Source organism: Balaenoptera musculus, chromosome 10, assembly GCF_009873245.2.
Source record: "Balaenoptera musculus isolate JJ_BM4_2016_0621 chromosome 10, mBalMus1.pri.v3, whole genome shotgun sequence".
In the NCBI taxonomy this organism is placed as follows: Eukaryota; Metazoa; Chordata; class Mammalia; order Artiodactyla; family Balaenopteridae; genus Balaenoptera; species Balaenoptera musculus.
The window spans coordinates 34,504,528-34,529,102 of record NC_045794.1 but is presented as its reverse complement, the minus strand read 5'-3'; the positions used below and the strand labels follow the sequence as shown (position 1 = coordinate 34,529,102).

At 38.0% G+C, this 24,575-nt stretch overlaps 1 protein-coding gene across 1 annotated transcript in view; it reads left to right on the top strand.

The window, feature by feature from the left end:
• Positions 1–24,575, top strand: part of ADAMTS20 (ADAM metallopeptidase with thrombospondin type 1 motif 20) — a 200,124-nt gene that overhangs the window by 13,626 nt on the left and 161,923 nt on the right. The window contains exon 3 of the mRNA XM_036866768.1: positions 4,180–4,342. Coding sequence (XP_036722663.1) covers positions 4,180–4,342 — 163 coding nt within the window. The remainder of the gene's footprint in view (positions 1–4,179; positions 4,343–24,575) is intronic.

Sequence of the window (24,575 nt, the reverse complement as noted above, 5' to 3'; positions counted from 1 at the left end):
TATACCTCGTCCATCCTGAATCCATCTGCTTTCTCCCACCTCTACCTGTACTGTTTCTAATGAATCCTTCTAGCATTTCTTTAGTAGCAACCAGTGAAATAGAAATATTTAGTTTTCTTTCCTTCCTTTATTACACAAATGGTAGTATACTATACATCCTGTTTTACAGTTTTATATTTTGGTATAATAATTGTATTGGAGGTCTTTCCATATCACTACATAAAATGTTTATTCTTTTTTGTCTGTAACCACAAGATATTCCATTATATGGTTATACCATAGTTTATGTAAATATACTTTAACAGTGGACTTTTGAATTGGTTCCCATATTTTGCTGTTAAAAACAGTGCTGTAGTTAGTAACCTTAATTATGTTAGCTCAACATGTGTGGAAATGTACAATACCTGTAGGATAAATTTTCCAAAGGGGAATTGCTGTGTTAAAGAACAAACACATTTGTAATTGCAATAGATATTGCTAAATGCTTTGCATTGTGATTGCACTAATTTACATTTTCAACAGCTGTGTGTCAGAGTGCCCATTTTTCCACAGACACATTTGAAGTATGTTATAAAACTTTTAGAATTTTGCCAGTCTCATAGGTGAAAATGGTTTCTCAGTTTAGTATTAATTTCTGTTCTTCCTGAGTGAAGTTTAACATTTTTTTAATGGGTTTTGAGTCATGGTTAGAATGACCTTCCCTATTCCAAAGTTAAAGGGGTATTCTCTCATGTTACCTTCCAGTGCTGTTACAGTTTTATTTCAAAAGTTTACATCACTGACCCTTTGGAATTTATTCTGTGTGGGATGTATCCAAATTATTTTGTCCAGATGTCTGCCCACATGTCGCAATCTATTTATTAAATATACTCTTTCTTCATTGATTTGAGATGCAGTCTATGTACTAGTAATACTAAGTCCTATGGTTTAGGATTTATTGCTTGCCTTTCTTTTCAGTTCATTGGTCCGTTGGTCTCCTCATATGCCAGCATTGGAGTATTTAACTAATGTGGCTTTATAATATTTTAATATCTTGTAGTCTTAGTCCCACCTCACTGTTTTCTTATAATTATCTTGGTTATTTCTTTTTTCTGTATGTACTTTGGAAGCAGTTTACATGTTAAAAAATCTGTTGGTATTTTTTTGAGATCTTGTTATATTGAGGAACATGGCAAGTGGTTTCTAAGTTCTCTTCCTTTGTTCTCCAGTAGACCTTTGACATTTTACAGGAATCTGACAAATTTGTTTTATTCCTGGGCATTTAACATTTTTGTTGTAAATTGGATTGCTTCTTCCATAGTATCTTCTCACTGTTTTTTATACACATGAATATTATTGAAGCCTGTCTATTTTCTCACTGAATTCACTTAGTTTTTATAGTAGTTTTTCAGTTAGTTCTTATTTGTTAAGGTATACACTGATGTTACCTATGAAGATGAAAGTTTTAACTCTTCCTTTCCAATTTTATGTTTCTAATCTTTTATCTAATTCTGTTGTCTAGGACAGGTGATACTGGGCATCCTTATATTCCTGATCTAAGTGGGAATGCCTTGCATGTATCTTTGTTATGCATGATACTGTCTTTGGGCTGTGATAGAGTTTATCTTGTTAAGGGAGCATCTACCTATTTATATTTTATTGATGTTTTTAAGATCAAGAATGTTTGGTGATTTTTTTCAAAAGGAATGTGATTTTTTTTCCATTTGTGTAAGTGGTTATGATGAATTAAGATTTCCAATACTGAGCCATAGTTACATTCTTATGATAAACTCCATCTCGTCATGTATTTTTCACACATTACTGACTTTTGTTTGTTAATACAGTTTTGGACTTTTAGCTTGATATTCACATGTGAACTTGTCCTGTATTTGTTTTGTTTTACTGGGTTGTTGTTTTGTTTTGTGCTGTCTTTACCAGGCTTTGCTATATGTTTGCACTAGCTTCATAAAAATAACTTGGATTTTTTTCCATTTTTGGGAACAGTTCAAATAACAATGGAATTATCTGCTCTTTCAAGGTTTGGTGGAATTCCTCTATGAAATCATCAAGGCCAGGAGTTTTTGTGATGTAACTCTGACATCTTTTTCTGTTGTTTGGTAGAAAAGGGGTCTGTTTGGATTTTTAACATTTCTGGAGTCATTTTGGTAAATAATATTTTCCCAGAAAATTATCTCTATCATAAGTTCTCCCTCTCACTGTCTGTTTTTCTGCTTTCCTCAGGCATTCGCATCTTGTAATCTTTCTCTTCCAACTGCTATACCATCACTGTCACCATAATTCAGGTTTTGTTACCTCTCTTCTGGGCTATAGCCTCTATCTTATAACTGCTAGTATTCTACCATAGTGTCACTAGATTAAATTCCATGTCTTACAGTCTTATTCATTCCTTTAATATGTGTTATCCAATATCCGCTATGTGGTAGGCATGACAGGCATGCAGAGAAGAATACAGGCAAAGCTCTCCTCTAATGGACTTATATTTTAGTGGATGGTATCAGACAAGAAACAAATATAAATAATAATCTATCAGGTAGTGATAAGCGTTATGGAGAAAAATGAAACTGGATAGTGGGGATAGACGTAGGAGGCTGGGTAACATTTTTTTTTTTAACATCTTTATTGGAGTATAATTGCTTTACAATGGTGTGTTAGTTTCTGCTTTATAACAAAGTGAATCAGTAATACATATGCATATGTTCCCATATCTCTTCCCTCTTGCATCTCCCTCCCTCCCACCCTCCCTATCCCACCCCTCTAGGTGGTCACAAAGCACAGAGCTGATCTCCCTGTGCTATGCGGTTGCTTCCCACTGGCTATCTATTTTACGTTTGGTAGTGTATATATGTCCATGCCACTCTCTCACTTTGTCACATCTTACCCTTCCCCCTCCCTGTATCCTCAAGTCCATTCTCTAGTAGGCCTGTGTCTTTATTCCCATCTTGCCACTAGGTTCTTCATGACCTTTTTTTTAAATAGGGTCATGAATGTTGAGTAGGGACCTGAAACAAGTGATAGTGGGAGCGAGCAGGGAAAAGTGCTTGAGGCAGGTTTAGAAAGTGCAAAGGTCCTGAGGTGAGAGAATATTTGTCATGTTTGAGGAATAGCAAAGACATCAGGAATGGAGCTGTAGAATGAGCCAAGGTAGAATGGGAGAAGGTGAAGTCAGAACTGTTGGTCATCTGTGTGCTTGGAGGGACCGGGTGGTGCAAAGGGGTGGGCAGATCACGCAGGACATTGTGGACCATGGTAAGGAATTTGAATCTTACTGAATGACGTGAAAAGTCATGTTACTTTTTTGTTTTTGTTTGTTTTTTTTTTGATTTGAGAGCAACGTGATCTAGACTTAAAAATTACTGTGACTCCTCTGTAGAGACAATAGAGGGCTATTGATTTAGTTCAGAAAGGAGAGAAAGTTATGTTAGATCATGGATGTAGTGATAAAATTTGGGAGAAGTGGTTGGATTTCAGTTATACCTTGAAGGTTGAGCCATTTACATTTGCAGATGAATTGAATGTGGGATTTGAGAGAGACCCATCCTTGGTTTCTCTCTAAGGATTTTTGTCCTAAGCTATCTGAATAATACTGTTGCCATTTACTGAAAGAGGGAGCATTGAAGAAATAGCAGGTTTGGACTAAAAAGAAAGAGTTTGGCTTTGGACATGTTGAGGTTGAGAATGCTACTAGGAAGTGTCAAAAAGCAAGTTGGATGTTGGATTCTGGAATTCAGGAGACAGGTCTTTGAGAAAACTCTTCAATGGCTCTCCATTGCTTACAAATTCTAAATTGCTAGCGTCACATTCAAGATCTTTTATCTGACCCCAGCCTTCTTTTTAAGTCTTGTCTCACTCTATTACCTTACATAGACCAAGCCAAAGAGGCTTTCTTACTTCTAGAATATGCTAAGCTTTTGGCCATTTTAATGCCTTTGCCTATGCTATTCTTTATACCTGGAATACCTGTCATTTCACCTTGGTTTATTGGAATATTATCCAGTCTCCATGACTTTATACATAAGAGGGAGAAGTGAGCCAGGAAAGAAACATTATGTTTAGTTGATGGAGTTTAGTGAATGAACCCCTAGCTGTCTTGTTTCTGTGCGCTCATTTTAACCTGTGGCACAGCGTGCTTTCTCTGCTTAGTGACAGAAGAAAATTAATTTTTATTTTCTTTATTTCCAGATGGGAACATTTAAAGCACATGATGGTGAATATTTCTTAGAACCTATAATGAAGGCAGATGGGAGTGAACATGAAGATGATCATAACAAGCCACATCTTATATACAGACAGGAATTAAAGAGGAACTATTTTCTGCAGTCTCACAAGCCTTGTGAAGTTTCAGGTAAACTATGAAGTAAAACTCTTTACGGTAAAAATATGACACTATTTAAATCTTTTTCAGGTTAGAATTTACATATTTTCCTTAAATATTGATATATATGATATTTTAAATAAATTTTCTTGACCTGTAAGGATCCATTAGAAATTATCTGTAGGCAATTTTGTTGTAGACTAAATTTGAATCCAAAAATGTAATCAGTAGAGTTGACCCTTGAACAGCATGGTGGATAGGGGCACTGACACCCGCACAATTGAAAATACATGTATAACTTTACAGTCAGCCCTCCTTATATTCAGTTCTCCATCCATGGATTCAAACAACCATGATTGTGTAGTACTGTAGTACAAATTTAGTGAAAAAAACTCACATAAGTGGACCCGTGCAGTTCTAACCTGTGCTGTTCAAGGGTCCACTGTATACGAGATTTGTAGCAAAGAATCAGAAAACTTTTATTTCAGTCTGTTAGTCACAGTAGTATGATTTTTCTCAGCAGAATTTTACATGATTAAAAAATACTGAACCTAAGTAACAATAACATGTTGCTCGATTTTGCATGCTTTTAAATTTGCATGAAGTAAGCATTGCAGATCATCTTCTGGGACTTTTTTGCTTAGCATTGTTCCTGAGGTTCATCGACGTGGGTACATGTAGCAGCTGTTCATTTTCATTGCTCAGTATATCACAGTTCACATATCCATTTTCCTGTTGATGAGCTTTTGGGTTATTTGCAGTTTTTTGCTATTATAAACAATGCTGCTGTGAAATTTTTTGTCCTCATCTCCTGTGTTTGAGTTTTTCCAAAGTATACACATAGATACTAGAGAATTACACATTGTTTTGCAAAGTGGTTTTTTTTTTAACACTTTTTAAAAAAAATTACTTATTTATGTATTTATTTATGGCTGTGTTGGGTCTTCGTTTCTGTGCGAGGGCTTTCTCTAGTTGCGGCAAGCGGGGGGCCACCCTTCATCGCGGTGCGCGGGCCTCTCACTATCGCGGCCTCTCTTGTTGCGGAGCACAGGCTCCAGACGCGCAGGCTCAGTAACTGTGGCTCACGGGCCCAGTTGCTCCATGGCATGTGGGATCCTCCCAGACCAGGACTCGAACCCGCGTCCCCTGCATTGGCAGGCAGACTCTCAACCACTGCGCCACCAAGGAAGCCCGCAAAGTGGTTTTTATCAGTTTATATTTTCAGCAATATATGAGAGAGCTGTGTTTTTTTTCATTATTTCCTATAAAATTCAGACTAATGATTTATCATAGATTAGAACCTAGGAATTGCCAGTTTCTATAAAGTGTAAGTTTGTTGCTAGTAGAATACTTGTACATTGCATAGAAGTTGTATTAAGAGTTGTGTCCATATATGTACATGAATCTTCACTATATCATTTTGTCACTCTGTCACTCTATGAAGAATGGAGAAAAGAACCTGCAGTTATCATCAAAGTACAAAATCTAGACAAAAGAGTGGGATTAGAAAGGATTTATTTGAGATTGTAGGTGTCCATGAACTATAGTTCCAAACACTGCGATGCCATCTGTTTTGGGATATAATGATATGTAGGCCTTTGAAGGTTTTCCCTGGGAATGCACTTCTTAACCTTTGCTATTATAAGAGTGCCATTTTGGAGTGGTTCTCACTGTGTCTAAGGCCGTGTTTTAAATCTATTGACACAATAGATGCCTTTCTTATGCTTTTAATATGAGCATAAGGGTTTCATTTTTGTGGCTTCAAAGAAAACACAAATGGGTACAGCTCCACAATAGAACTCTACAGAAGGCAGCTTATGCTTGTTCTGATCTACCATTCAGGAGCAGCTTGTTTAATGAATTGTTTAGCTTCTTAAGAAGAAAGCCACCAAGTAGACACTCTGAATGCATAAATGTTTCACATAATGATATGCAAGGTTTTGCATTCACAATCAGTGTTCATTATCAGAAAGAGAATGGTTTAAGAAAAGCCAGGCCCTTTTGTTTAAAAAAACAAAAAACTTATACTAAGTTAGATTTATTATAAAGCTACAAATAACAAGCAAGTAGAAAGCTATGGGATTTACTTTTAATCGTGATATTATTTCCCACAACATTTATCTACTAAAATGTTAAAAGTAGTATCATTCTTTTCAGTTCTTAAATTACCTACATTTTTAGGTATAATTAACATGCATATTTTTAATCACTAAAAAAGGCAATCAATTAGTGGCCTAAATACTTAGCTGTTAATCATCATCTTGTTAGTAAAAATGGAGAGTTATAAATGTAATTAGTAAAATGTTATCAAAGGCTTTTTTCCTCTTCCCCAGTTCACACATTGTTGTTCAGAAATACTTGCAGAATCTTACATATTCTAAAGGTAAACCTTCACTCAGGAGAATTCTTCAAATAGGTAGGCCTAAAGATTTAGCGTGTGAACCAAAAGGATTAATTGGAAAAGGAAAGGTCATTTCCCCCCATATTTCTATTGATTTTAATTCATTACAACCCTAAAATGTGTAATTCATAATGACTTCAGCCTTGATGAATTAGATTAAGTTGTTTTTAACATCGGATTTCACCACATGCCTTGAGGCCATACGAATTATATTTGGTAGCCAAACCTAAGCCATTGTGGATGCCAGGTTCCCAGGTAGACATCAGGCTTAGTCTAAGTAAAATCCTGTGGAAATAGCAAAACAAGCCCATAAAACCCATGAAATGAACACACAACCACATAGTAACAAAATTAAAACCCAAGGGAGAGGGAAGCCCTGAAAAGCCTGACGGGAATGAAAATAAACCTCTGGATTCTGTTAAGTGTGGTTCTGCTGTTGTTTATCCCCCAAGGCGGATCAGAGCGGGTCTGTGTTCTTCAGGGGACCTGGTGAGCCTTGCTCCCTGTCTCCCATTGCAAATTTATTCACTGAGTCCTTAATATATATAAAGGAGGGAACTGGGTAAGACTTGAGTGCTTCTCTTCATTTAGGTTCTCCAAGCCCAATGGGTACAAATGAACACAAAAACAGAAAAATTGCAAAACTGAGTGAAGGCTGCCCTACCTGTATTAGGAGCAGATCAAGCGGCTGAGCAACAAAAACTGCCCTGGGTGTCACCAAGGAGGTGGCATTTAAACCATTTAATCTTCACTGTGAAGGATTTATCGGTATGGTCTAAGGAAAAAAAAAAAAGGAGGATGGTCTTATATTAAAACATCTGCGGGATTAGTTTTAGTTAAGTATGCTAAGAAGATAGACATAGAGATAACTGCCTTTGAAAGAAGAGTTTATTACTTACAGTCCCCAAGAGATGGGGACATGCCCCCCTGGGTCTCATGGAGAAGCACCCAGCTTGGTCAGGAGGCGAAGGAGGGAGGGAAAAGCATGGGCAAGGGCTTTGTTTCTGCAGTGATGGGAAGTTGTTACACAGGGTGTCTCCTGTTGGGCAGGAAGTGAAACATTGATCACAATTTTTGGTTTGCGGTCGGAAGGTTCGTAATACGGTTTCAGTGTGCTTGTTGAAAGCTGGACTGTGGGGGACATATAAACAACTTTGGCTGTTAGTTTGGTCCTGTGATTAATGCCATCTCATCAGTTACAAAAACTACAGCAGTTGGTTAGGACAGACCTCTAGATAAGGGGGAATAATATTTGTGTCTTCAGCGTCCTGATGTGTGTGAAGAAGGGTGTAGGAGGTAAGGGAAGATGAGGCCGTGAAGGCACACAGGCCGACCGGAAAGGGCTCCAAGGGTCTTGTAGGCTATTCCATGAGCCCTGGGGAAATGAAGAACTTCCAACACAGACACATCCTCTCTTATAACGTATTACTCAGCTGGCAGATTATTTTTAAAGATAACTTTGGATTTGAATAAGAAGAGACTGAAGGCAGAAAGACCGAATCCAAGAAAGCAGCTATCTTGTCAACAAAGGACATGTCAAACAAGTAAAGTGCACATAAAGAATAAATTAAAGATGATTTCCTTAAAGCATTTCCCTCAATTTTTTTTTTAATTAATTAATTAATTAATTTATTTATTTATTTATGGCTGTGTTGGGTCTCTGTTTCTGTGCGAGGGCTTTCTCTGGTTGCAGCAAGTGGGGGCCACTCTTCATCGCGGTGCGCGGGCCTCTCACTATCGCGGCCTCTCTGGCTGCAGAGCACAGGCTCCAGACGCGCAGGCTCAGCAATTGTGGCTCATGGGCCCAGTCGCTCCGCGGCATGTGGGATCTTCCCAGACCAGGGCTCGAACCCGTGTCCTCTGCATTGGCAGGCAGACTCTCAACCACTGCGCCACCAGGGAAGCCCTCCCTCAATTTTGATGATATAGTAAAGGTTTTTTTTTTTTTCTGTGAGTGATCAATTTGGATATTTCTGTGAATGTGTGAGAATTGTCTTCTTAATAAAATTATATTTAGATACAGATTATTTCCCTTTCCTTTAAAGATAATTAATCAGCATGTGTTTGGGGAAACCCAGAGGTCTTTAGTGTCAGCAGAAGCCACGGTTCACTTAGTAAGCTGGGAGTCAGGGAACAGAGTTCTACTTCTGGTTCTCTAACTGACTTTGAGACCTTAACCTCTCTGGGTCTTAACCTAGAGTAGGTAGTGAATGGCTAATGAATTTAATGGTTCCTATTTAAGTCAAGTTTAGGAGTTTCTATCTTAGATACCTCACAGATGCGGGGAACGCAGTTACCAGAAATGAGTGAAGTGAGGTGTCATTAGGATGTTGAGGTGTCCTTAGGGCAGTGGAATAGACATGCTTCTTGCAAAAGGTGCATTGGAAGTGTGGGACCATTATTACCAGATCCTTTGTATCTTACAGAGAAGCTGAAAATCTAAGATTTTTTTTAAGTGGGGGAAAAAGAAACATGAGAGCTGAATATGGCCTGTTGGCTGCCAGTTTGCAATCTTTTAATGATTTCTAAGGTTCCTGACATTTATTACATTTTATAAATTTGTGAGTAGAGAAGGAAATACCATTAATCTAGGAAGAGAGGATTGTAAATATGGCCATGACCATGGCCAATATTTTGAACTAATAACTTGTTAATGGTATTTTTAAGAGTCAGCTCAAGCTTCTAAATATTTATAGAAATGACTATAGAGATGTCACTCATTTGCCCACCCTTTATTAAAACTACTCTCTCAAAGATCTCTTATGAGCTTCTACTGGCCAAAAGCAGTCATCTCTCTCAGGCTTACTGTTACATCATTTGGGGGGATTATTTCTCACTCTTGATCAACTTTGGCTTCTCTGACACACTTTGCGTCCATCTTTGCTGCTTTTCTTTCTTACCTTTCTTCCCATTTCAGTTCCTGGTTGTTGTTACTTTACCATCTTCTAAGTTAAACATTTTTTAAAAGTGCTCTTCTTGGCCACCAGTTTACACCATTTCTTATATAGTCTGTGATTTTTTGTACTTCTCTAATTTTAACTACTAACTTAAATGTTAGAGAAGTTAAAAATGTTTATATTCAGCTTGTCTTGAGATGAAATCTCAGGTTTACAACTGCCTGATGCCGATGTTTTCTTGGATGTCCCAGTGGCATCTTTAGACTCAATACATCTAAATCCGAAGCCATTCTCTCTTCTATCTCGCTCTTCGCCTGCACCCCCAAAAGACACCTTTATTCTTTTGGTGTCCAAATTTATGTCTAAATCAAGCACATGCTATAGTGGAAACTTAACAAGTATTGCTTTTTAAAGCCTTAGTCAATTAACTAGAAAAGACTGATTTATATTTGAATAACAAATTATTTGCCTCACCCACTCAGGTTTTCCTGTTTTGCTTTATTTGTTCATCAGTATTCTAAAGTGCGTGAAAGTAGGTTATTATTTTCCTAAGTGGCTATTCTTCAGTCTTACTGTACTAGTAATGTTCTTAAGTTAAATTTCATCCCAAACCGAAGAAAAATCCTAAACTGTGAAATTTGACCTGTTAAGATTTTGAGACTGTTAATGCTATGGAATGGAAGATACATATATCTGGTTCTGTGCTTTTCAAAGCACTCTTCATAGTCATATGTCACTGATCCTTAGAGTAATTCTGAGCTATAATCATCCTCAACTTATGCATGTTTTCTGTGAGGGGAAGACCTTGTGGTGCTGTGACAATTGTTTGTTCCACACGTACAGGTTTATTTTATTAGCTGACCTGTTTTGCCAGTTGTGTGCTCTGCTTTGCCATAATTGTGAAATGTGCGTGTGTTTAAGAATGCATTCCAAAGAGAAGAATCAGTCTGCTATACTTGATGCTTATTTTGTGTTGCATTATTAGGCCTGTGGCAATTCCCAGAGCTTTGAAGTCCTATTTTATTTGTGAAGTCTTGTATTGTCTAGTTTTACTTATAGTGAAGTTAATGATTCCCACATTGGGTGAATTTTGTGAAATGGGCAAATGAGGAAGGGAACCAATAATGTTAGGAACCAGAAGGTATGTTTATCCAGTCTGTCAGGTGTATTTTGAAATGTATATATCACGATAGGTAACTGAAATCCTCTATATTTTAACTGTGGTAACAATAGTTCTTTCCAGGAAGGACTACCCGAAAACTACATACTCTTTAGAATTAAACAGTTTTTAAAAATCTTCCTTTCTCTGTATTGGGATTACATATTTCAAACTATATCCTTAAACTGGAGAATGTCTTTCTGGTAGAAATAATGATTCATTCTTCTAGTTTTGAAGCATTGTTTTTTTTTTCCTGATGTTGTTTCTGTACTAGCTTGGGAATGAATAGGGAGAATTGTGAATCTTGAGGTAGAAGAGAAACTATTATAGTTATAACCCCTGATTGGCGAGTAAGCTACATCAGAGTCTTAAATATAATAGTGCCAAACCACTTCTCATATTTCTGTTAAGATTTGATTACATCTCACTGTAAAATTTGAGCTTCTTGTTTGTTGCTAGGAATCCTGATGTCAACTTGTTCTGGTTCATGTGTTCATGAAATCTACTGTTGAGGTGGGAATGAGATTATTAATCCTTCTTTGAAATGTACTGTGTGTGTGTGTTTCCCTTCCACCTCCATTAAGAACTTTTCCGTCTTTGCTTTAGATTGGTCTACTTCTTGTTTTGAAATTCCTTGTAGGGATTTTAGTCACTTTGCAACTTGGTAAAGTTTCTATGTGTTTTAACTTGACAGTAATATAAGCCTCACTGCTAGAATTGGATACATCTCCATTTTCCCTTTCTTACAGCAGTGCTTGTTCTTCAGTGATCTGTCTACCACCTTGTATTTTCTTTGGCTTCTTTCATACTTAATCACTTGTTCTTTAAGAAGTTTTCTCCTTAATGTTTCCTCTACAATGAGATGTGTCTCCTCAAATTTTTTTTAAAAAATCCCTTTGCTCTAAGTAGAAGTTTATTTAGATGCTCTTCACTTACAGAGATAAAAATGTGAATGGAGTCATTAGTTTTTAGCTCTTTTACTAATTGTATCTTATTACAGGTTCTTGCTTTACTAAAAATTGCTATTCATTTTACTTATAATTAACATCTTATTCATTCTCCTGTGGTTAATGTACTACCTACTCATGATTTTGTAAGACTAAGAACACAGGCTTTTGAATGTCCCATAGAATGTCTCACAATTCAGGGGCTACTCTATTTATTCTGCACATAATTAACACTGTCTTGCATTGTTTTAAAATTTCTTATGTGCTCTGTTATCCTACCTCTCAGTTTTAAGATTCTTTGTTTATGCTCCATAAAGTAAAAGGTTACATTTTATTTCCTTATTTACATTCCTCACACAGCAACTAATACTATTGAAATATGTTATACATATAATAAATGCTGTGTAAATAGTTGAGGAATTGTTAATACTAAAATAACCGCTTACAGGTAGGCGTGTAAGATGAAGTTCATTCAGAAGATGATTTGGGGCCTCATAGAAAGAGAACCTAACTCAGATATGGAAGTCATAGAAGCTTACTGGAGAAAATAACTCATTATCTGAGACTCAAAAGAAGAGTAGGGATTAGTCAGGGAGAGAGTGAGAAGTATTTCATATGGAAGCAACAGCATGTATAAACACCTGGAGATGAGGCAGTACTAGAACCATGTGGGAACTAAAAGTAATTAGTAAAAACTGTGGGATGCCAGGAGATGGTGAGATGACCTGATGCTGGGGAGGTCAGCAGGGGAAAGCTCGTGAAGGTCAGGGTAAACCTGGATTAGGTGTTTGGGCTTTAACTCAGCACCCATCCATAGATATTGGGAGTCGTCTCCCCCAGTAGTTCAAACAAAGGTCCTGGTATAGGGTCTGATTATTTTGTTTGACTTGACTTGGCCTGAGTTAATTGCTGTTATTGGAGACAGAGATGTAATCAGCCACACCCACCCTGCTTGTGGGGTCAGATCACTGTAGCTGGAACTATAGACTAAGTGGATAGACAGGGATAGATACCCAAAGAGAAACTGGGGACTATTGTAAGAAGTTAGGTGAATAAATGCTGGGTAGAGAAAACCATAACATGCAGAAACATAGGATGGACAGTTGTGACACTGGGGTTAGAAAAATTGTGTTTGAAGCGCTTTTGAGCACTGCAAAAGGAGATGCCAGCAATTGATAAGTACAGAATGAAGGGGTTATTTCTGACATTAATAGGTTAGTAGCTGAACTTCATGTTGAAAGACATGGAATGGGTAGAGGACTGAGTTATTAATAGCTAAAATACAGGCTATGGTATAAGAAAGAGAACTGGTAATATTATTCTCAGTGTAACACTGTCCAGAATTTTCAGTTAACTCATTTTTTCCACTGTCAGAAAATTCAATAATTTCACATATATTCTAGCAAACTTGGATTATCTGACCACACCTCTGTTTTTTATTTTGGGGTTGGAGAGAATGCAAATAGAAAGACTAAGCTAATATCCAGGTTGTGACTTTCAAAATTTGTGCAACAAGAAAATAGAAGAAATTTCTGAATTCTTTATCTTTTACTGTAGTAGTATATCCACTGCTAGCCCTAGAGAACTCGGTTTATAGTTCAGCTGGAAAGAGAAAATGTATGGTGTAGGGTCAATAAATAAAAAGCCGGCCCTTTCTGTTTCCCATCTCGTGGTGTGCCAGGAGAAGAAAGGACAATGAAAAAGCAAGAAAAGTGTAGTGGTGAAGTGTGTGTGGGCAGGTTTTCCCTGCTCCACGTTCTGGGGTGGGGTTGAATTTAATAAGTGGAGAAGAAGGCGACTGCTAAGAGGAGACTCTGGTCCTTGTTCTACAGCAATAACTCTGGAGGATGAGGTCTCAGTTTTACCCTACACATGGGTTTGTTTATTCATTTATTCATTCATTTATAAAATATTTATTGAGTACCTCCTTCACTGAAGCTGCAAAGGTTCTGGGGCTGCATAACACGTACCATGACCAGCCTGTACAAGTACAGTTGCTGTGAGGGAGGGGGAGACGGTAGTAGGAGATGAAGTCAGCATGGTAGTGGGAGGCTAGATCCTATAGTTGTAGGTGGATCCAGGTTGTGGGGCCTGAAGATTAAACAAAGGGCGGGGGGGCTTCTTTAAGAAAAATAATAGAGAAATTATGAATACAAAATTTCTAGGGTTCCTTCAAGGTCTTTGAAAGGGACTTTGTAAGTGAGAGATCAGAAGTTAACCTGTTTTAGGTTCATGGTGAACCCACCTCAACCCATAGAACATTGTAAGTCACAGTAATGGCTTTGGCTATAACTTTAACACTGGAAACCATTGTAGGAGTTTGAACGTAGGAGTGACCTGACCAGCCTACATTTTAAAGGGATCACTCAGATTGTTGTAAGGAATACTGTAAGGCTAACAGAAGGGCAGAAGCAAAGAGGGTTAGAGGCTATTGCAGTAATCATGTTGATAAATGATGTCTTGAATTAGGGTGATAGCCATGAAGTTAGTGAGAAGTGGCCACATACTCTGTACCTTTTATTTAATTTATTAATTAATTTATTTATTAAACATCTTTATTGGAGTATAATTGCTTTACAATGGTGTGTTAGTTTCTGCTTTATAACAAAGTGAATCAGCTATGCATATACATATATCCCCATATCCCCTCCCTCTTGCATCTCTCTCTCCCTCCCACCCTCCCTATCCCACCCCTCTAGGTGGTCATAAAGCACCGAGCTGATCCCCCTGTGTTATGCGGCTGCTTCCCACTAGCTATCGATTTTACATTTGGTAGTGAAAATATGTCCATGCCACTCTCACTTTCTCCCAGCTTACCCTTCCTCCTCCCCGTGTCCTCAAGTCCATTCTCTAGTAGGCATGCGTCTTTATTCCCATCCTGCCCCTAGGTTCTTCGTGACCATTTTTTTTTTTTTTTTAGATTCCATATATATGTGTTAGCATACGGTATTTGTTTTTCTCTTTCTGACTTAACTTCACTCTGTATGACAGACTCTAGGTCCATCCACCTCACTACCGATAACTCAGTTTTGTTTCTTTTTATGGCTGAGTAATATTCCATTGTATACATGTGCCACATCTTCTTTATCCATTCATCTGTTGATGGACACTTAGGTTTCTTCCATGTCCTGGCTATTGTAAATAGAGCTGCAGTGAACACTGTGGTACGTGACTCTTTTTGAATTATGGTTTTCTCAGGGTATATGCCCAGTACTGGGATTGCTGGGTCGTATGGTAGTTCTATTTTTAATTTTTTAAGGAACCTCCATACTGTTCTCCATAGTGGCTGTATCAATTTACATTCCCACCAACAGTGCAAGAGGATTCCCTTTTCTCCACACCCTCTCCAGCATTTATTGTCTGTAGATTCTTTGATGATAGCCATTCTGACTGGTGTGAGATGATACCTCATTGAGTTTTGATTTGCTTTTCTCTAATGATTAATGCTGTTGAACATTCTTTCATGTGTTTATTGGCAATCTGTATATCTTCTTTGGAGAAATGTCTATTTACAACTTCTGCCCATTTTTGGATTGGGTTGTTTGTTTTTTGGATATTGAGCTGAATGAGCTGCTTGTAAATTTTGGATATTAATCCTTTGTCAGTTGCTTCATTTGCAAATATTTTCTCCCATTCTGAGGGTTGTCTTTTCATCTTGTTTATGGTTTCCTTTGCCGTGCAAAAGCTTTTAAGTTTCATTAGGTCCCATTTGTTTATTTTTGGTTTTATTTCCATTTCTGTAGGAGGTGGGTCAAAAAGGATCTTGCTGTGATTTATGTCATAGAGTGTTTTGCCTATGTTTTCCTCTAAGAGTTTGATAGTGTCTGGCCTTACATTTAGGTCTTTAATCCATTTTGAGTTTATTTTTGTGTATGGTGTTAGGGAGTGTTCTAATTTCATTCTTTTACATGAAGCCGTCCAGTTTTCACAGCACCACTTATTAAAGAGGCTGTCTTTTCTCCATTGTATATTCTTGCCTCCTTTATCAAAGATAAGGTGACCATATTTGCGTGGGTATATCTCTGGGCTTTCTATCCTGTTCCATTGATCTATATTTCTGTTTTTGTGCCAATACCATACTGTCTGGATTACTGTAGTTTTGTAGTATACTCTGAAGTCAGGGAGCCTGATTCCTCCAGCTCCGTTTTTCTTTCTCAAGATTGCTTTGGCTATTTGGGGTCTTTTGTGTTTCCATACAAATTGTGAAGTTTTTTGTTCTAGTTCTGAGAAAAATGCCAGTGGTAGTTTGATAGGGATTGCAATGAATCTGTAGATTGCTTTGGGTAGTATAGCCATTTTCACAATGTTGATTCTTCCAATCCAAGAACATGATATATCTCTCCATTTGTATCATCTTTAATTTCTTTCATCAGTGTCTTATAGTTTTCTGCATACAGGTCTTTTGTCTCCTTAGGTAGGTTTATTCCTAGGTATTTTATTCTTTTTGTTGCAATGGTAAATGGGAGTGTTTCCTTAATTTCACTTTCAGATTTTTCATCATTAGTGTATAGGAATGCAAGAGATTTCTGTGCATTAATTTTGTATCCTGCTACTTTACCAAATTCATTGATTAACTCTAGTAGATTTCTGGTAGCATCTTTAGGATTCTCTATGTATATCATGTCATCTGCAAACAGTGACAGCTTTACTTATTCTTTTTTGATTTGGATTCCTTTTATTTCTTTGTCTTCTCTGATTGCTGTGGCTAAAACTTCGAAACTATGTTGAATAATAGTGGTGAGAGTGGGCAGCCTTGTCTTGTTCCTGATCTTAGTGGAAATGGTTTCAGTTTTTCACCATTGAGGACAATGTTGGCTGTAGGTTTGTCATATATGGCCTTTATTATGTTGAGGTAACTTCCCTCTATGTCTACTTTCTGGAGGACTTTTATCATAAATCGGTGTTGAATTTTGTCGAAAGCTTTTTCTGCATCTATTGAGATGATCATATGGTTTTTATTCTTCAGTTTGTTAATATGGTGTATCACAATGATTGATTTACGTATATTGAAGAATCCTTGCATTCCTGGGATAAACCCCACTTGATTATGTTATGTGATACTTTTAATGTGCTATTGGATTCTGTTTGCTAGTATTTTGTTGAGGATTTTTGCATCTATGTTCATCAGTGATGTTGGCCTGTAGTTTTCTTTCTTTGTGACATCTTTATCTGGTTTTGGTATCAGGGTGGCCTCGTAGAATGACTTTGAGAGTGTTCCTCCCTCTGCTATATTTTGGAAGAGTTTGAGAAAGATAGGTGTTAGCTCTTCTCTAAATGTTTGATAGAATTTGCCTGTGAAACCATCTGGTCCTGGGCTTTTGTTTGTTGGAAGGTTTTTAATCACAGTTTCAATTTCAGTGCTTGTGATTGGTCTGTTTATATTTTCATTTCTTCCTGGCTCAGTCTCAGAAGGTTGTGCTTTTCTAAGAATTTGTCCATTTCTTCCAGGTTGTCCATTTTATTGGCATAGAGTTGCTTGTAGTAATCTCTCATGATCCTTTGTGTTTCTGACATGTCAGTTGTTACTTCTCCTTTTTCATTTCTAATTCTATTGATTTGAGTCTTCTCCTTTTTTTCTTGATGAGTCTGGTTAATGGTTTATCAACTTTGTTTATCTTCTCAAAGAACCAGCTTTTAGTTTTATTGATCTTTGCTATTGTTTCCTTCATTTCTTTTTCATTTATTTCTGCTCTGATCTTTATAATTTCTTTCCTTGTGCTAACTTTGGGGGGTTTTTTGTTTTTCTTTCTCTAATTGCTTTAGGTGTAAGGTTAGGTTGTTTATTTGAGATTTTTCTTGTTTCTTGAAGTACGATTGTATTTCTATAAACTTCCCTCATAGAACTGCTTTTGCTGCATCCCATAGGTTTTGGGTCGTTGTGTTTTCATTGTCATTTGTTTATAGGTATTTTTTGATTACCTCTTTGATTTCTTCAGTGATCTCTTGGTTATGAAGTAGTGTATTGTTTAGCCTCCATGTGTTTGTATTTTTTACAGATTTTTTTCCTGTAATTGATATTTAGTCTCATATCGTTGTGGTCGGAAGAGTTACTTGATACAATTTCAATTTTCTTAAATTTACCAAGGCTTGATTTGTGACCCAAGATATGATCTATCCCGGAGAATGTTCCATGAGCACTTGAGAAGAAAGTGTATTCTGTTGTTGTTGGATGGAGTGTCCTGTAAATATCAATTAAGTCCATCTTGTTTAATGTATCATTTAAAGCTTGTGTTTCCTTATTTATTTTCATTTTGGATGATCTGTCCATTGGTGAAAGTGGGGTGTTTAAAGTCCCCTACTATGACCGTGTTACTGTCGATTTCCCCTTTTATGGCTGTTAGCATTTGCCTTATGTATTGAGGTGCTCCTATGTTGGGAGCATAAATATTTACAATTGTTATATCTTCTTCTTGGATTGATCCCTTGATCATTATGTAGTTTCCTTCTTTTTCTCTTGTAATAGTCTTTGTTTTGAAGTCTATTTTGTCAGATATGAGAATTGCTACTCCAGGTTTCTTTTGATTTCCATTTGCATGGAATATCTTTTTTCATCCCCTCACTTTCAGTCTGTATGTGTCCCTATATCTGAAGTGGGTCTCTTGTAGACAGCATATATATGGGTATTGTTTTTGTATCCATTCAGCCAGTCTATGTCTTTTGGTTGGAACATTTAATCCATTTACATTTAAGGTAATTATTGATATGTATGTTCTTATTACCATTTTCTTAATTGTTTTGGGTTTGTTAATGTAGGTGTTTTCCTTCTCTTGTGTTTCCTGCCTAGAGTATTTCCTTTAGCATTTGTTGTAGAGCTGGTTTGGTGGTACTGAATTCTCTTAGCTTTTGCTGGTCTGTAAAGGTTTTAATTTCTCCGTCGAATCTGAATGAGTTCCTTGCTGGGTAGAGTAATCTTGGTTGTAGTTTTTTTCCTTTCATCCCTTTAAATATGTCCTGCCACTCCCTTCTGGCTTGCAGAGTTTCTGCTGAAAGATCAGCTGTTAACCTTATGGGGATTCCCTTGTATGTTATTTGTTGTTTTTCCCTTGCTGCTTTTAATATTTTTTCTTTCTGTTTAATTTTTGATAGTTTGATTAATATGTGTCTTGGCGTGTTTCTCCTTGGATTTATCCTGTATGGGACTCTCTGCACTTCCTGGACTTGATTAACTATTTCCTTTCCCATATTAGGGAAGTTTTCAACTCTAATTTCTTCAAATATTTTCTCATTCTCTTTGTTTTTCTCTTCTGGGACCCCTATGATTCGAATGTTGATGTGTTTAATATTGTCCCAGAATTCTCTGAGACTGTCCTCAATTCTTTTCATTCTTTTTTCTTTATTTTGCTCTGCAGTAGTTATTTCCACTATTTTTTCTTCCTAGTCACTTATCCATTTTTCTGCCTCAGTTATTCTGCTATTGATTCCTTCTAGAGAATTTTTAATTTCATTTATTGTGTTGTTCATCATTGTTTGCTCTTTAGTTCTTCTAGGTCCTTGTTAAACGTTTCTTGTATTTTCTCCATTCTGTTTCCAAGATTTTGGATCATCTTTACTATCATTACTCTGAATTCTTTTTCAGGTAGACTGCCTATTTCCTCTTCATTTGTTTGGTCTGGTGGGTTTTTACCTTGCTCCTTCATCTGCTGTGTGTTTCTCTGTCTTCTTATTTTGCTTAACATACTGTGTTTGGGGTCTCCTTTGCGCAGGCTGCAGGTTTGTAGTTCCCGTTGTTTTTGGTGTCTGCCCCCAGTGGCTAAGGTTGGTTCATTGGGTTGTATAGGCTTCTTGGTGGAGGGGACTAGTGCATGTGTTCTGGTGGATGAGGCTGGATCTTGTCTTTGTGGTGGGCAGGTCTGCGTCCAGTGGTGTGTTGTGTGGTGTCTGTGACCTTATTATGATTTTAGGCAGCCTTTGTTCTAATGGGTTGTGTTGTGTTCCTTTCTTGCTAGTTGTGTGTCAGTGCTTGCTAGTGTCCAGCATTGTAGCTTGCTGGTCATTGATTGGAGCTGGGTCTTGTTGTTGAGATGGAGATCTCTGGGAGATTTTCGCTGTTTGATATTACGTGGAGCCGGGAGGTCTCTGGTGGACCACTGTCCTGAACTCGGCTTTCCTACCTCAGAGGCACAGGCCTGACATTTGGCCGTAGCACCAAGACCCTGTCATCCACACAGCTCAGAATAAAAGGGAGAAAAAAAGAAATAAATAAAATAAAGTTATTAAAATAAAAAATAATTATTAAAAATTAAAAAATTAAAAAGTAAAAAAAAAAAAGAAAGAAAGAAGAGACCAACCAAACCAAAAAACAAATACAGCAATGATAACAAGCGCTAAAAACTATACAAAAAAAATAAAATAAAACGGACACTCAGAACCCTAAGACACATGGTAAAAGCAAAGCTATACAGACAAAATCACACAAAGAAGCATACACATACACACTCACAAAAAGAGAAAAAGGAAAAAAAAAATGTATATATCGTTGCTCCCAAATTCCACCACCTTAATTTGGGATTATTCATTGCGTATTCAGGTATTCCACAGATGGCAGGGTGCATCAAGTTGATTGTGGAGACTTAATCCACTGCTCCTGAGGCTGCTGGGAGAGATTTCCCTTTCCCTTCTTAGTTCACAGAGCTCCTGGGGTTCCGCTTTGGATTTGGTCCCTCCTCTGCGTGTAGGTCGCCTGAGGGTGTCTGTTCTTCACTCAGACAGGACGTGGTTAAAGGAGCAGCTGATTCGGGGGCTCTGGCTCACTCAGGCCGGGGGGAGGGAGGGGTACGGATGTGGGGCGAGCCTGCAGCAGCATAGGCTGGCGTGACGTTGCACCAGCCTGAGGCGTGCTGTGTGTTCTCCTGGGGAAGTTGTCCCCGGATCCCGGGACCCTGGCAGTGGCAGGCTGCACAGGCTCCCGGGAGGGGAGTTGTGGAGAGTGACCTGTGCTCGCACACAGGCTTCTTGGTGGCTGCAGCAGCAGCCTTAGTGTCTCATGCCTATCTCTGGGGTCCGCGCTGATAGCCGTGGCTCTCACCCATCTCTGGAGCTCCTTTAAGCGGCGCTCTTAATCCCCTCTCCTCGCGCACCAGAAAACAAAGAGGGAAGAAAAAGTCTCTTGCCTCTTCTGCAGTTCCGGACTTTTTCCCGGACTCCCTCCAGGCTAGCTGTGGCGCACTAGCCCCTTCAGGCTGTGTTCATGCAGCCAACCCCAGTCCTCTCGCTGCCATCCGACTGAAGCCCGAGCCTCAGCTCCCAGCCCCCGCCCGCCCCAGCGGGTGAGCAGACAAGCCTCTCCGGCTGGTGAGTGCTGGTTAGCAGCGATTCTCTGTGCAGGAATCTCTCCGCTTTGCCCTCTGCACCCCTGTTGCTGCACTCTTCTCCATGGCTCTGAAGCTTCCCCCCCAACTCCCTGTCTCCACCCGCGAAGGGGCTTCCTAGTGTGTGGAAACCTTTCCTCCTTCACAGCTCCCTCCCACTGGTGCAGGGCCCGTCCCTATTCTTTTGTCTTTGTTTTTTCTTTTTTCTTTTGCCCTACCCAGGTACGTGGGGAGTTTCTTGCCTTTTGGGATGTCTGAGTTCTTCTGCCAGCGTTCAGTAGGTGTTCTGTAGGAGTTGTTCCACATGCAGATGTATTTCTGATGTATTTGTGGGGAGGAAGGCGATCTCCACGTCTTACTCGTCCACCATCTTGAAGGTCTCACTCTGTAAATTTTAATTGTCAAGCTGATAGGTGGGTTGAGGGTGAGGGTTGACAGTAAAAATTGTCACAGATAATTCGAAGTTTTGTTTTGTTTTAAATGAAAGCTTCTTTCTTTCTTTCTTCTTTCTTTCTTTTTGGCTGTGTTGGGTCTTCGTTTTCTGTGCGAGGGCTTTCTCTAGTTGCGGCGAGCGGGGGCCACTCTTCATCGCAGTGCATGGGCCTCTCACTGTCATGGCCGCTCTTGTTGCAGAGCACAAGCTCCAGACGCACAGGCTCAGTAGTTGTGGGCCCAGTTGCACCGCGGCATGCGGGATCTTCCCAGACTAGGGCTCGAAGCCGTGTCCTCTGCATTGGCAGGCAGATTCTCAATCACTGTGCCACCAGGGAAGCCCCTAATTCTAAGTTTTATGTTTGTTTGTTTGTTTTGCCTGAACAAATGGAAGTTGTCACTTGCTAAGATGGGGAAGTCTGAAGGAACCACAGGTTAGGAGGGAATAACAGGAATTAGGTTTTAGACATTTTGAATTTAAGGTGCCAATTAGGTATCCAAAGGGAGAATAGTCAGGTAGGCAATAGAAAATATGAGTTGGGAGCTCAGTAGGGGAGTCTGAGCTTGGGATAATAATTTGGGAGTCAGACCGTAAGTGATATTTAAAGATAAGTTTGTATGAAATTGCATAGGGAATGGATTAGATAGAGAAGAGAAAACGTCCGAGGACTGTACTATGGGGCATGTCGATTTTTAACAGTTGGGGAGATGAGGAGAAAACTAGGAAGACTGAAAAGTAGAGGCCAGGGTGATAATTAAAGAGAACGCTGAGGAATGTGTACCCCAAAGCCAAGTGAAAAAAATTTTCAAAAAGGTAGGACTGATTAATTAGCTAAATGATGCTGAGAATTCAAAGAACATGAAGATTTAGAATTGATTATTGGATTTTGCAAAGTAGAGATGATTGGTGACCCTAACTGTTATGCTGACTGGAATGGGTTCCAGAATATTTTCAGGAATAAAACTCATAAAATTAAGGTATTATAAAGGAGACTTAGATGAACTATCTTTAGGCTTTCCTTGTTGAGGACTAATCCTGTCAATGGTGAAAACCTTCATAGAAAAGATGATATATTAAACTTTGGAATGTAGCATAAAATAAAATAAAAAATAAAATAAAATAAAATAAATCTTTGAAATTAAGAGCTCAATCTATCAATTTCAAATTTTGATTTATTCCTTTTGTCAAAATCCAGAAATAGTGGACTTACTAAAACTACGAAAAGCAGTGTAAATAAGTTTATTTTGTGTAAAAGTTAATTGAGGTATTTCATAGAAATTGAAAACATTTAGCATAACATTTATTCTGAAAAGTGTCCTTATATGTCGATCTGTTTCGCATAGTATTTTTTCTTTCATTGATCTATATATCTGTCGTTGTGCCAACACCAAAAACAATGTTGCTAAAAATAGTCCTAAAAATATTATAACTCTATTATAAGTCTTGAAATGTGGTAGGACAAGTCCTTGATATATGTAAATGACCCTTTACATTTACATATATGTATTTTAGAATCAACTTGTTGGTTTCCACAAAAGGAAAAAAAGGGATTTTGATTGGATTTAATTGCATCAGTAGATCAATTTGGAGCAGTGACATCTTTCTAATATCGTCTTCTATTCCATCAGTATGGCATATCCATATATTCTTGCTTAATTTCCCATTTAATATTTTATAGATTTCTTTGTAGAGGTCTTGTATCTTTGTTTTCTTCCTGGGTATTTGGTCAGTTTTGACACTATTGTAAATGGTATAATTTAAAAATTTTCATCTTTTAATTATTGTACATAAAAATACAGGCAAAGTTTATATTGATCTTTTTTTTATTTTTGAAATTTATTTTATTTTTGGCTGCGTTGGGTCTTTGTTGCTGCGTGTGGGGTTTCTCTAGTTGCGGCAAGTGGGGGCTGCTCTTCATTGCGGTGCGTGGGCTTCTCATTGTGGTGGCTTCTCTTGTTGCGGAGCATGGGTTCTAGACATGTGGGCTTCAGTAGTTGTGGCACGTGGGCTCAGTAGTTGTGGCTTGTAGGCTCTGGAGCACAGGCTCAGTAGTTGTGGCACACAGGCTTAGTTGCTCCACGGCATGTAGGATCTTCCCGGACCAGGGCTTGGACCCATGTCCCCTGCATTGGCAGGTGGATTCTTAACCACTGTGCCATGGGGGAAGTCCCTATATCGATCTTATATTTAGCAACTGTGCTCATATATTCTAATAGTTTATCTGTTCATACTTTTGGATTTTGTACATGAACAGTCATTTAAGACAGGCTTATTTCTTCCTTTGAAAGATTATTTCAACATTTTATTTCTTTTCTTGCTTCAATGCACTGGCTAGGATTTCTAGAACAGTGTTGAATGGAAATGGCAATGATGAAAATCCTTGCCTCATCACCAATTTTGGAATGAAAGCTTTTGACCTGTTCTGATGTGTACAGTGTCTACAACAAAATGTTGTATGTTTTTCTTAGGAAGAAAAATCAATTTTTATCTGATTAAGAAAGTTACCCTGAACACCTGCTTTATTAAGAACTTTTATTATGAATTGATATTGAATTTTATCAAAACATTTTATGCTGCATGTACCAAGGTGATCATATTTCCCCCCTTTGTTCAGTTATTTGATTCTCAAATGGCAAGTCTGGCTTGGGTTCTTATCAGACTAGGTTTGCTAATATTTTCTTTAGACTTTCTACATCTATGTTCATGAATGAATGTGGTTTGTAATTTTTTCCATTTTTGCATAGAAAAGAGCAAGGAATATGAGGGCCTATTGAAAAGAATGATTAAAATGATGGACCATGGAATATGAGCTGTATAATCATTTTTGTTTTATACACTTGATATTCTTTTAGATTTACTCAGCAGGTAAAGAGAGAAGTCAGTAAGTCAATAGGTTTGTGGAGAGCAATAAGTGTAAAATTTTCTATCTAAAGTATTAGATTACTAATCAGCCAGGTAGCTCATTTTACAGTTTTCTTTTGGTCTACCAAACACATGACTTAACTGCAAATGCTTAGTGAAGTAAATTTTTATCTTTGGCTTGCTACTGTTGAGTCACATTATGCTTTCCTCATGAAGAGGCTGCAAGATTCTAATTATTTGCAATTAAAATCCAATT